Source organism: Ambystoma mexicanum, chromosome 10, assembly GCF_040938575.1.
Source record: "Ambystoma mexicanum isolate Mex_15411 chromosome 10, UKY_AmexF1_1, whole genome shotgun sequence".
NCBI lineage: Eukaryota > Metazoa > Chordata > Amphibia > Caudata > Ambystomatidae > Ambystoma > Ambystoma mexicanum.
The window spans coordinates 315,279,364-315,293,005 of NC_090932.1; the positions used below are offsets into that span (position 1 = coordinate 315,279,364).

The window sequence follows — 13,642 nt, forward strand, 5'->3', positions numbered from 1 at the left end:
GCAATATCCCTTTTCACATGTGAGCATGTATTTAGAAAACAGAGTACATGACCTGAGCTGTAAGGGTCTAGCCTTTTTTTTTAATGTTTCAAGCAATTTATTTCACAAATGACAACGTTTTTGGTGAAAGATCTGTCATACGTTTACAGTTTTGCAGTTATTCATATTAGAGAGCATGTAAACAAGACACCATGGGATCAGATATTAGGAAACACCTGAAGCCCTTGGTTATAGAGGTGGCACCTGGCGCGGTTTCAGTCACCAGGGCACTGTTCTCCTTCAACCAAAGTTGCATTGGTAATCTAGCATCAACTCTGAAAGACTTAACTGTTGGACATTACTGTCAACACACGTTTGTGCTCAGCAGGTGACAAACTAAGAAAAGTAAGCAGGAATCACTGGATGAGTTCTAATTACACAAAGGCAAATGCAATGTAGTGCACTGGGAAATGTTTGCAATCTTTGTGTTCTTACTAGTAGTGTCGGTTATGGTTTACTCAATGGAATTGATTTGCATTTCTGTATGCTCCCTACATAGGTATCTGCTCACAAGACATTGCTTATGATAATAACCTAATCCATACATGAATGACAGATGTTTTCTCTGCTTGCATATTAATTATTGTTTCTGCTCATTCTTTTGTATCCTTTAGAATGACGGGGAAGGCCAAGAAGGACATGAACCAGCCCCTCACACTCCGTTGAAGCGATCTGTTAGTTATGTTCCCGGGCCGATCAATAGGTCAATAATGGGGCTTCCAATCCTCAAAAGTGGATACTGTGTGAAGCAAGGGAATGTGGTAAGTTTCAGTGAGATATTAAAGCAATACTGAGCATTGTATTTTATTTAGTATAATTATTGCAGCAGATTAACCATAATGAACCCAATAAGTATCCATTTCTAATCTTTGCATTTGCTTGATTGACAGTGCATTCATCCAAAAAAATGTATTTCCCAGAGTTGTAGTTTTACTTATCTAGGAAAAGCTTATTGGTTGCTGAAGGCCAAAACAGCACACTGTTTAGCCTACACATAGATGTGAACTTTTGAGTGAGCAGGTTTACTGGAGTGCTGGACTCGTTTAATTTTGAACTTCCTGTTACGCACAAGTCCTCTGTTTGGTCTTGACCTTCTCCTGTCTCAGCTGGAGCCTGTAAAACAGCACTCATGCATGCATATATGTATGGGCCATACCCCATGAGGTGATGTCCCGAGTTAAAGGCCCAGCCTCTGAGCCTAATGAGAAATCCCAGTGGGAATCAGGGCTGGAGGGGACTTCTCACTGCATAAAGGGGTCCTGAGCCACTGTGACACTTCCCCTACCCAACGCTACCCACACATTCAGGCTAACACAACTGACAGTGAGGAGTTACCCAATCTGCAGCCTACACCACTCATTAATGTCAGATAAGACAGTGATGGATCGCAACGCTGCAACACCCGACAAGGTGGTTTCAGGACCTGCCATGGAGAGTGGTTGCCTTCCCTCCAGCCTTAACCAGTTTCCTCCATTTGACAACCAAAATGTAGTATAGTGTGGCACACCATGCTGGACTGCTTGGCCATCTGATCAATTACTTTGAAAACAAAAGAGTATCGGTCCCAGACTTTTTTTGTAAACTTGTTGCTCCATCTCGTAGCTGACCTTGTTAATAAGGTTTTCCTTTCCATGCTGAATATTGGACATTATGATGAATTTGTGGTGGCGAGCAAAAGGTGACAGCTCGCTTTCATCTGCAAATCAAGCGGCTTCATCCGCACTAATACCTAGAGAACCCAAGCAAGTCTCTGGGTATTTTTACCTCTGCGTGTGTCACCTCATAAGATTCTGCAAACTACCTGAAGTTGAAAATCTGATATTTGGCTTAGTTACCCAACTAGAATATACAAATCCTCGCCCCAGTTTGCTACATTATGCAATTTCTCCCACTAGAATTTCTACAATTACCTCACCACTAACTCACTGAAACAGGAAATTACACCATCACTTTTATAACTAATGATACATACTTTGCCCACTCATGCATCGAGGCAAACCCACCACATAATTCTAGCGAAGCTAGCAATTTCTTACATGTTTGCCAGATTGGCTTCTTGAGGAACAAAATACAGCCTGCATGACATCAGAAAATAAATCCTTGAGTAATTAGAAGATGACCAGCCAGTTGTGTTGATCTAATTAACATATCACTGGCATACAATACTTTAGAGCAGACCCCATTAGTTGTAGCGCGACTTCATCAATGCATGGGAATCCTGGGAATTGCACTATGTGGATTGCTGTCTACCTCTGTAACTGCTCCCCCACAATGAATTTTGGTCATTTCTTTTCCAACACTTTTCTGTTGCAATATGGCATGCCCCAGGACTTCCTGCGGTCGTCTTTGCTTTTTAATGCTTGTCCTTGATCGCAGGTGTCCCTAATTGAATAATTCATAAGGCCTTTTGAATAATGTGCTGAAAAGTCCCAAACTAATTATCCATCTTTGAAGGACGACATAAACCAATCTAATCTAATCATACTAATTGTATGATTGACAGGAGTCTCTGCGTCATTGGCTCATAAACAGAAAGCTTATTGTGTGGCTCCACAAGCATCATGTAACTACCTATACCAGGAAACATGTGGGCTCTCCACCCATGTCAGTAGATACAGATAGACAACTCAGATTAATCTTTGCTTGTAACCTTTCCTCCATTGTGCAAATCAACACAGTCAATTATTTGAAAAATCACAATCGATTACAAATGCTTAAAAACGATACTAGCTTTCCTTGAATTCCGACACAAGGTTGTTAGAAGTAAAGCATGCATTGGTCATATTGAAAATTGATGATTGCAACAGCATTTACGCTGGCCTAGCTTTGAAAGACGTTCTCCATATACGATTGCTCCAAAGCAGAAAATCCTGTTTGAACAAACATGATCATGTTCCAAAACACTGTGACATTAAATTGGCTCCTTGTCCAGAAATGTATTGATATAAAGACTGTTTACATCATTCATAGAGTTTCCTGAGGTGCTGACGTTAAAAGGGTACATTCCCAACACAATTTCAAATTATACCCTTCACAGAAACGTCTCATCTATATTTACGTACTAACTGACCTAGCCACCTATAGCAAGAAAAACCATGGAAGGAAAATGGTTGATTCCAAGAGTCCTAAACTCAAGCTGAATGTTTTCCACTTTGAAGTCAGGAATGTATTGAAAATAACTTTATCCTAATGGGCCTCTTCCGATCGGTAGCTTGAAAGCTTATTTCAATGGTCTAATTTTGTACCTCCAGTGATAGCCAAATGTGCTTATTTTTTTACCAAAGTCCTGTTTCTGCACTTTTCATCCCCCACTAACCTTACCTTTCTCCACCCACTTATCTTTCTTAGTGCTCAGAAGCCTCCCTGTTTTGCATTATATAAAACAAACAAAAAACAGAGTTAATTTGTGTCTGAGTCAATCTACAGTAGGGGATTTCCCACCTGAGGAAAAAAAATGCGAGTGCCCAGCATATCTCCAATTAAACTATTGAAAATCCTGCAAAACTACAAAGGGGGTAACACCCAAGCATCGATGATGAACACATCGTTGGCCAGACGATGACTGAAGGTGCACCTGCGGTTCATCAATGATCCACAAAGGAACCCAGATAGCATAAAGGGTGAGGTGCACGAAAGGCTGCACCATCTCAGATAACAGATTGTCATGTACATACTGTTGCAAAGCTCCTCACCCGCAATCAGGATGCCCTGAGCCAGGCTGTGACTGCAAGCGATGCAACAAGAGGTGCCAAGGATGCTCGAGCGTTCAGAGTGTTGACTGGTGCAAATAATGCCAACTGAATGTTAGAGCAATGCCATCCACACTCAGCAAGCTGGCTCCAGTGACAAAGATGTATTCTACGTGTATGCTGCCAAAGGCACCCTATACAAACCACAGAGTATTTCATTTCAATGTTGGATCCAGATTGATGGGGTCTGTATGGAAGACATCATCAACATAAGAACACGTTTCAGGCTGGTGCTGCAGGTAATCAAGGGCACATTTGTTTGCAGGATGCAGGAGTTCTTACTGAAAACAATGTGTCTCACCATGTTGCTGTGACCTGCGCAGCACTGCGTGCATCTTTAGGACACAACAGTGGCACCCACTAATGACTCCCATATTCCTGTGCACAGTTTTCTTTGGTTTTAAGTCAAGCTTAATTAGAAGGTACTACACAATTAAAAGAGAAATATCTTCCCGGACTCCAGCTGAAGTCATTGGATGACATCATCCTAAAGTAACCCAATCTAGTTCTGTGGTCATCTGTCATTGCAAATGAAAATCACACTTTTCTGGAGCTCTCTGTGAAGGATGTAGAGAAGTCGCAAAACCTTCCTGAGACCGAAGATCGTATTATTTCACATGAAAATGTAGTCTTTTTTTCTATTGAAGAGAGAATCATGCTAATTTTGGTATGGGTCTGTAGTATGACAGTATGTGTCCAAGACAACTTCATTATATGTGTGTGTTATTCTAGTGTGCCCCCCAGACCCTATGTCCTACTGCTTTTCTGGATGTTTTACAGATTCTCTGACTATTTCACAAAGAATCAGTAACCCAGATATTCTGTGCATGCCTCAGAGAGCTGTTTTATTTCCACTAAGAGCTGAGGTGAAGCCCAGTTTTGGGCCCCACAGGGTTTGTGTGATTTGCTAGAGAAACTCTGGGAATCCCAGCCAGTCTTTATGTCCACTAGTTGTTCACAGGTCTCCTAGGGACTCTGACCGTCAGTCAGAAAATGCTGTGGGTCTCTACAAAGGTGTGTGAGATTCTGTTATATTAATGATTCCCTGCTGTGAACTTCAAACACTACAAAAATTCATAGAGCCAAATAGTCAACATCCTCTTTGCTTCCTGAAAAGTCTGATATAAGTGCAGGGCCTGGCACATGCAGACTCACACGTATTATCGGCACCTGGTAAACACACACATTGGCTAGTTTATGCACAAAGCATCTATACGCACTCACTCACACTCCCTGACACCTAAACCCAACACACAGCACCTGGCATACATACATAAAGCTCCAGGCAGACACACAACACCCGACCCACACACACTGCGATTAGCACATGCATATAATGCCTGGTACATATAAACATTGCCATATATATATATATATTTCTGAGGCTTGTGGAATCTGCTTAGATCACATGCTGTGCATAGGCCGACATCTAGTGGAAGCTGCGGAGTATTACAGTTTGTTTTTCGAAACTCGAAAATGGGCGTCGACACAGGCGTGCCAGTAATACTATCCCTAGTGTGACATCCACTGTACCCAAGATCCCTCACGCGTCTAGGATCCTCAGATTGTTTTTTTCCACCATACTGGTCGGAAGCATCTTGCGGAGTCCCCTGGCCTTAGCCATACTTCATACTTTTGCTAATATTTAGAATTTAAATTCTTTATTGACATCCTTCCCCACCCCAACGTCGACCCTCGACACTCGACGACGGCTGGAGAAGACATCGACCGTCGGCTGCTGCACGACGGATCTGGGCCTCGGAAGGCCGCTGGCCTCGGCCCGGGCCTAGTAGGCCGCTGGCCTCGGCCCTGCAAGTAGGGAGAGTGGGGGGTGGTACATACTCTTCACTCTTAGTATATAGGTACACCTTATATATTTCCTACACTTATCAGCCCGCTGCCTCAAGGTGCGTATGGAGGGTACCCCTTTCCAATTCTGCCCCAAGTGCAACCGCAAATACCCTTGGGTCGACAGGCACGCCATGTGCAATCTCTGCTTGCCGAGGGACCACCCCGAAGCGAACTGCAGAGCGTGTAGTAGGTTTAAACCTAAGACACTTAAGGACCGTTCGACAAAGCGTTGGGCCCACCACGCCAGGCAGGCGGCCATGGCAGCGGAGGGCGCCTTCAGCGATGGCAGCGACGCCGTACTTTCGGACGGCGAGGGCATTACGGCGTCGAAGGACAGCCGAGCGCAGGTCCCCGACCTCGGAAGGTCGTCCGGCAGGGCGGCTATGGGGAAGACCCCCGGCGACGCAAGCGCTACACACCATACACTCACTAAGCACACGAAGTCCAACCGAACCTCGACGATGTCGACTTCTCGGAAAGAGGCACAGATAGAACGGTCCGACTCGGTGTCCTCTGGGCGCTCTCGATCGAGATCGCCTCATGACGCAAGGCAATCATCCACTCTTGCCAAGAGTGCCTCGCTCCCTAGACTAACGGAAGCTCGATCGTCGGAGGACGAAGACGACTTCCACCCCCAGGCCGCGCCCCAAGAGTCGGAGCCCGCAGTTAACACCAGCGAGGCCCCACGCTCGAAGGGCAGGGATACCTCTCCCGATCCTCGACGGCAGACGTCGAAAGCCTCCAAGGGACAGGGAAAACATCTTTCCACACACGGGGAGGGGGGGAAACAGCAGAAAATACTACCTGCACATTCTTCCACTCCTGTAAAACTGTCCAAGTCTGCTGATAAATCTACATCAAGCAAGGGTACCCACGATAAGTCCCCTAAATTGCCTGCTAAAGTCATCCCCACTTCCAGGAAATGGTCCAGTGAAGACATAGATAGAGTCATGTCAAGAATGTCTTCCTTGGCAGATTTTTATGACAAAAATCCGGAACATTTCCTCTCGTATGACCCACAGGGGGATACACCCTCAGGTTCCACTGATCCTATCCCCCTAAGTAAGAAAGCCCGGTTTGAAACCTCTATAAGACCTGAACCCTTCAAGGTGCAGCCTTACTCTACTCCATACCCCAGGTACCAAGGAGAGCCCTTCACTAGAGGGGACCAAGAGTTTGAAATTGTGGAGGAGCAAACCGGGACGGAATACTATGCGGATGATGAGGACCAGGAGGAGGAAGAGGACGAACCGGAGAGATATAGAGTAGATTCCCCGGTAGAGGACGAAGCCCCGGTTACCGACTCGCCAGTCGATAACCAGCCCCTCCTTAATGAGGTTCTTGCTCGCGCAGCAGAACATTTTCACATCGACACACACGGTGTACAGGAGGAAAGGGACTTCGCAGAAGAGTTGGTGGGAGAGAGAAGGCCGGTTGCCCAGACCATTCCTATCCTTAAATCCATCCAGCGAAGAATAGATCCGTCCCTGGTGAACCCAAACCTCACCAGAGCAGTCAACCCCAGAGTCACGACAAAGAGTACACTCCTTAGAACATCAGAAGATCCTTCTCGAGGAGATCGCCATTCTGCTAGAAAAGGACGCGATAGAACTCGTCCCGGGACACCAGGTAAACAAGGGTATCTATTCAACTTACTTCCTTGTGCCAAAGAAAGATTTGACAATGCGCCCAGTATTGGACTTACGGCCTGCCAACAAGTATGTCAAGCCCCAAAAATTCTGTATGACCACGCTACAAGAGGTAATCCCCCTCCTAAAAAAGGGGGATTACATGGCAACCTTAGATATGAAAGATGCTTATTTTCATATTTCAATGCTCCCGGCGCACAGAAAGTACTTGCGCTTCAAGGTGGACAGTCGCCACTACCAATTCAAGGTACTGCCCTTCGGGATAGCTTCAGCACCAAGGGTATTCACCAAGGTACTGGCGGTGGCAGCTGCACACCTACGCAGGGAAGCAATTCCAGTATACCCTTATCTGGACGACTGGCTCATAACGGGGGAAACCCCAGGAATATGCAGGACAAACATTCAGAGGACCATCGACCTCCTCCACGTTTTAGGCTTCTCAATCAATGAAAAGAAGTCAAGCCTAGTGCCAAGCACGTCAAAACAGTTCCTAGGAGCTATCCTAGATACTCAGAAAGGGTTGACCTTCCCTTCGGAGGAGAGAATTCGGAACTTACTACTGCAAATTCCACATTATCAGTCCGGTCAACAAATAACGGTACGCAAAGCTATGCGGTTACTGGGCATGATGGCGTCATGCATTTACCTGGTCCCACACGCGCACCTGCGCATGCGTCCCATGCAGGAATGGTTGGCGAAACACTGGTCTCAGGCAAGTGGTCAGTGGGACGATCTAGTGGTCGTTTCGCCAACACTTGTACAGAGCCTACACTGGTGGACAAGAGAAAATCTCGCAAGGGGAAAACCCTTTTACGATCCCGAAGTACAGGCAGTGGTGACTACAGATGCATGCCTGACTGGGTGGGGAGCTCACCATCTCCACCACACAGCTCAGGGTCTCTTGTCTCACTCAGTAGCCAAGAATCACATCAACCTGCTAGAGCTTCTGGCAGTATTCAGAGCGCTTCGGGCGTTCGAGCCCCACCTACTAAACTTGTCGGTGCAGATCCGGACGGACAGCACAACAGCCATGTTCTACCTGAACAAGCAGGGAGGGACTCGTTCGCCAAATCTGTCCAAACTTGCCCAGAAAATCTGGATATGGGCACTCAGACGGAACATCTTCCTGTCATCGCAACATGTTCCAGGGGAGCTCAATTCCCTAGCGGATGCTCTAAGCAGAGACTCCCTCCCAGAGGAACACGAATGGGTCCTTCACAAAGATATCGTAGAAGATCTCTTCTCTCAGTGGGGTTTCCCCACTATAGACTTATTCGCCACAAGCGAAAACAAACAATGCCCAGGATTTGCATCCAGGTTCCCCCAGCCAGACTCCCAAGGGAACGCCCTATGGATGAACTGGTCAGGGATGTTTGCGTACGCTTTTCCACCAACTCCTCTCATCAGGAAAGTGGTGTACAAGATGAACAAGGAATCGATGACGCTCATCCTAGTTGCTCCCATGTGGGCGAGACAACCATGGTTCCCACACCTCCGCAGGATGGCGGTGTGCGAGCCCATCAAACTTCCAGCCTGGTACAACCTACTGTCCCAGCAACAAGGTCAAACAGTGCACCAGCAACCCAACTCAATGAACCTGGCAGCATGGCTCCTGAGGTCATAGAGTTTGGACATCTCAATTTACCCCAGAGGTGTATGCACATCCTAAAAGAATCCAGGAAACCAAACACAAGGCACTGTTACTTTGACAAATGGAAGAGATTCGTTATCTGGTGCCAGAGTAAACAAATCAACCCGGTTGATTGCACTCCTTCCAACATTGTTACATACATGCTCCACCTGCTAGATGCAGGATTGGTTTTTAACTCTCTGAAAGTACACCTGGCAGCCCTCTCGGCTTACACCACTTCACATAGCAAGGTGTCGTGGTGGAAAGTACCAGTAGTTAAAGCCTTCATGGAAGGAGTAAAGAGACTTCACCCTCCCATCTCTAACCCACCGCCAGGGTGGGACCTTAATGTGGTGCTAGCTAAGCTCATGGGCCCCCCTTTCGAACCCATGCATAAAAGTAGTCTCAAACACCTGACTTATAAAACGGCCTTCTTAGTAGCCATTACCTCTATAAGAAGGGTCAGTGAAATTCAGGCTCTGTCAGTGCAGGATCCGTTCTTTACTATCCACAAGGACAAACTGGTTTTACGCACACACCCTAGGTTCTCACCTAAATTTATATCCAAATTCCATGTAAACCAGTCCATCGAGCTTCCGGCTTTCTTCCAGAACCCGCAAAGCTCGGCTGAGGTGAAACTACACACCCTAGATGTGCGTAGGGCGGTCCTCTACTATGTAAATAAAACCAGACCGCTAAGAAAAACAGATCAACTGTTTGTCTCCGTAGCTACAGGCAGAGAGGGGGATCGCGTCTCTAAAGGCGCCATCTCGAAGTGGATTGTCAACTGTATACAGCTGTGTTACTCTCTCTCTGAAAAGACTCTGCCTTTTACGCCAAGGGCCCACTCTACTAGAGGCATCGGTGCCACTCTGGCTTTCATTGCAAATGTTCCCCTCGACACCATTTGCAAAGCAGCTACTTGGAGCTCTATTCACACCTTTACTCAGCATTACTGCATTGACACTCATTCCAAAGCAGATACACAAGTGGGACAAGCGGTTCTAAGACACTTATTTGCTCATGACCCTTCTCACATCCCACCTCCTTCTTCTGGTACTGCTCGCTAATCTATGCACAGCATGTGATCTAAGCAGATTCCACAAGCCTCAGAAGGGATACATTACTCACCGTAATCGTATTTCTGATGCTTGTATCTGCTTAGATTCACATGCGACCCACCCTTCCTCCCCTCCGAGAGAAGGCGCATGATTGCTTGTAGTCTTACCTTCTGTCTATCTGCTTGGATTATCTGTACTCACGCTACTCCTCATGCTTCCTCATGTCAGAAAAAATACAATCTGAGGATCCTAGACGCGTGAGGGATCTTGGGTACAGTGGACGTCACACTAGGGATAGTATTACTGGCACGCCTGTGTCGACGCCCATTTTCGAGTTTTGAAAAACAAACTGTAATACTCTGCAGCTTCCACTAGATGTCGGCCTATGCACAGCATGTGAATCTAAGCAGATACAAGCATCAGAAATACGATTACGGTGAGTAATGTATCCCATATATACTTAACACTGCACATAACATACACACATCTTACACACATGCAGACAGCAACTCACAACAAGCAAGGGCACGACACATACACACGCGCGCCTGCACTTAAAGTCTCTGACTCAGTGGATGGCAACTAGAAAGTGCCTGACAACATCATTTGTTACATACGTTGCACCTGACACATGAGCACAACCTTTTGCTCACACAATTATATACATTTTAAAAGACAAAAACAACACCTGTCGCCACCATTAGACATGTGACGCACATTGCCACAGCATGTGAACGGAGGATTGGAAGCAAGACCACGCAGAGCAACAGAGGTTTGAATCCCAGATCCACGCTTAGAAACCGAACTCGGGTATAGGCGTGTTATAAAGACCAATTAAGTTAAATCTTACAACCAGCCATGGCAGCTGACATACACAGTTTGAAGAAGGATGGGGTCACCCCTAACAAATCATCTCAGTATCAGGGGGAAATTGTAGTAAAAAGAGGAAAGATACTCTGAGGTCTAAATCCTATATTGTGATGATATTCCATAAATATATTCCTGCCTGAAAAGGTCAGCTCAATTTTACATTAATAGACAAAACAAGCTGCGTCCGAGCTCTGACAAATTTTGGACAATGGGGAAAAGTGAAGAAAAAATTAATTTAATACAGAAGCATCATACATCATGAATATTTCACCAATGTGACTGTTGTTTACCACCACCAAATCACAACAGAAACTCAAAAACGTATATGTACAAACACAAAAATGATTTTAGTCTAAATCTCAAAGACATTAAATATCACTGCCCGTCAAGATGCAGACTTTTTAGGAACTGGAGTCCTTATACAAAACAACACAAAACGCCAACTAGTTTCGGCGACACTAAAAATTGTGATCCGCCTTCCTCAGGGTGAACATTTCAAAGTACTCTTGAAAGTCAATACATAATGCAGCGAGTTGACAGAAGTGGCCACCTTTCCTTCTTAACCGGCTCCACGTAGCAGCTTAGGTGCACAAGAGCTCTGATCTAGCTCGACAATGTGAATGCTCCCAAACGGGTTGCGCTAAAGATATATAATGTTGGAGCACAAATCGAATTGGCACGGTGGCGTTGTGGACTGCACCCGGAAGTCAAACTCTCAGGTCCAGCGCATGGCACACAACAAAACATGCCTAGCAGCACAGTAGCATTCTGCCACTCATAGACAGCATTTCGACTGCTCACCCAGTCAGACTTCGTGGCATACACACAAAAATAGCTTCTGCCCAACACAAATAAACAACTCCCAGTGGACATAGAGATAGCTCAAAACAGATAGATGTAGCTTGGCACATGCTGACAAAGTCTGGTACACATAAGTACATACGACCACAGCACCATGTATATGATATGATTGGTTATTTTTAGCACGCTTAATACCCAGAGGTTTCTAAGCGTGGACACAGGGATCGAACCTGTGGTGCTCCATGTCGTCTTGCTTCCAAGGCGAGTACGCTTTCCCTGAGCTATCCTCCCGACCTGTATCATCTGTATAGACAGATGACAGTGCCTGGGACTCAGATGCGTGTCTTGGAAAACAAAGGCAAGGTAATGCACACAGAGTTTAGACCTTGAACAAAGACACAGCCTAGGATATAAAGGTCCAGCAAAAAACACATAGCTATAACCAGGCACAAATAAGCAAAGCCCTAAAAGAAACAGATTCAGCTTGGTGCTAACAAAACAGGACACATAAACACCACCATGGTCACACAGATATAGCCTGGTAGACAGAGCACAGAACACCTGAACACATCTTGGCATGAACAGACGCAGCCTCCTCCTCTCATAAGCAGAGCCTTCCACACACAGACACAGCTTGGCTAAGATTAACTGAAGTGCTACTCCTGTACAAATGGCTCATAGTGTTGTTGGCCCTGACAAGAGCTGCAGTTTGGTTTTACAGAAAAGGACCTATGGAAATGAGGTTCCCATGTGTCTGTGTTTATGGCGGCAAAGAGGGCTCAGGAAAAAGTGCGCTGAATGTAGGCCTCACATGAGATGTACGCATTTTGAGGGCATCAGACGAGTTAAGGTCCCATTTCAGAGTGAACACAATTAGTTCTAGTACCCTCTGGGTGCCCATTCAGAGGGGAAAGTGTGGCTGAACATATGCAAACCCTCTCGGTGTGTCAGGAGCTAAAGAGAAGTAAGGGAGACCTCTGGGTATATTTCATATGCATTGTAACCCTCAGGAAATGTGAGATGGATGTCTTGAAGCATGGTTTGAATAAAGGGTAATCCCTATTTTTTGTTGACGGGGGGGTCTAATCTGATGGAAGGGACGATCTGTGAAGGAAAATTGTGAAATACAGATTGACTACCCCTCTCTTTTAGTCTTGTATGGATCCCAGGTCAGGATTCAGGGCAACCTGTGTATTGCATTGACTAGGTAATCGCTTAGTTGAGAGAAATTGCGCAACAACTGCAATTTATTACAAAATATGTATCTTTTTAATAGTCATAAAAATATCTTAAAAAACATTTCAGACATGATTATCAATCATACCATTCATTCGTCATACATATATTCTAACAGGGGAGTTCTAAAACTGAGGAAAAAACTTGTGCATAACAGTTGTTCAATGTATCCAATTTAGACATTGGAAAAAGACATTAGATTTTCCTTAGGCAGTCGACATATGTTTCGGCCCATTATAGTATACCACTAATGTCAACAGTGGTCACAACAACAAGTATCAGGCCATCTTCAGGACAACTATTACTTAATGGTAGATCAATCTTCTTCCCCATTAGCACACAAACACATACATGTGCGTCTTCTGTTTGTGTGTCTTTGAATGCCGTCTTACTTTGGCTATGGCTGGCTCGATGTCTTACATGCTGTTGCTAAGTAAAGCTCTCAGAGGTAGTGTACAGTGGACTTCTCTGATGTTCATACAGGTTAGTTGCTGCTATTTGTATATTGTGAACTGGTCTTGCTTTTGCCTTATTCAGCTCCGTCCGTGCACTGGAAAGGGAGCCTGTCTCCGCGAGTAGACGAGAACCTCTCGCGGCGACAGGCTCCCTTTCCAGTGCACGGACGGAGCTGAATAAGGCAATAAACCAACTATTGGAACATATGTCCAAATAACCTGTAAAAAAGGAAACTTGGCCGCACGCAGCAACAAACTTACTTAGCAACAGCATGTAAGACATCGAGCCAGCCATAGCCAA

General features: G+C 45.5%; 1 protein-coding gene across 3 annotated transcripts in view; it reads left to right on the forward strand.

The window, feature by feature from the left end:
* PLEKHA2 (pleckstrin homology domain containing A2) overlaps positions 1–13,642 on the forward strand; it is a 1,084,343-nt gene that overhangs the window by 803,673 nt on the left and 267,028 nt on the right. For all 3 annotated transcript variants that reach the window (XM_069617914.1, XM_069617916.1, XM_069617915.1), the window contains one exon: positions 654–800. In XM_069617914.1, the coding sequence (XP_069474015.1) occupies positions 654–800 (147 nt within the window). The remainder of the gene's footprint in view (positions 1–653; positions 801–13,642) is intronic.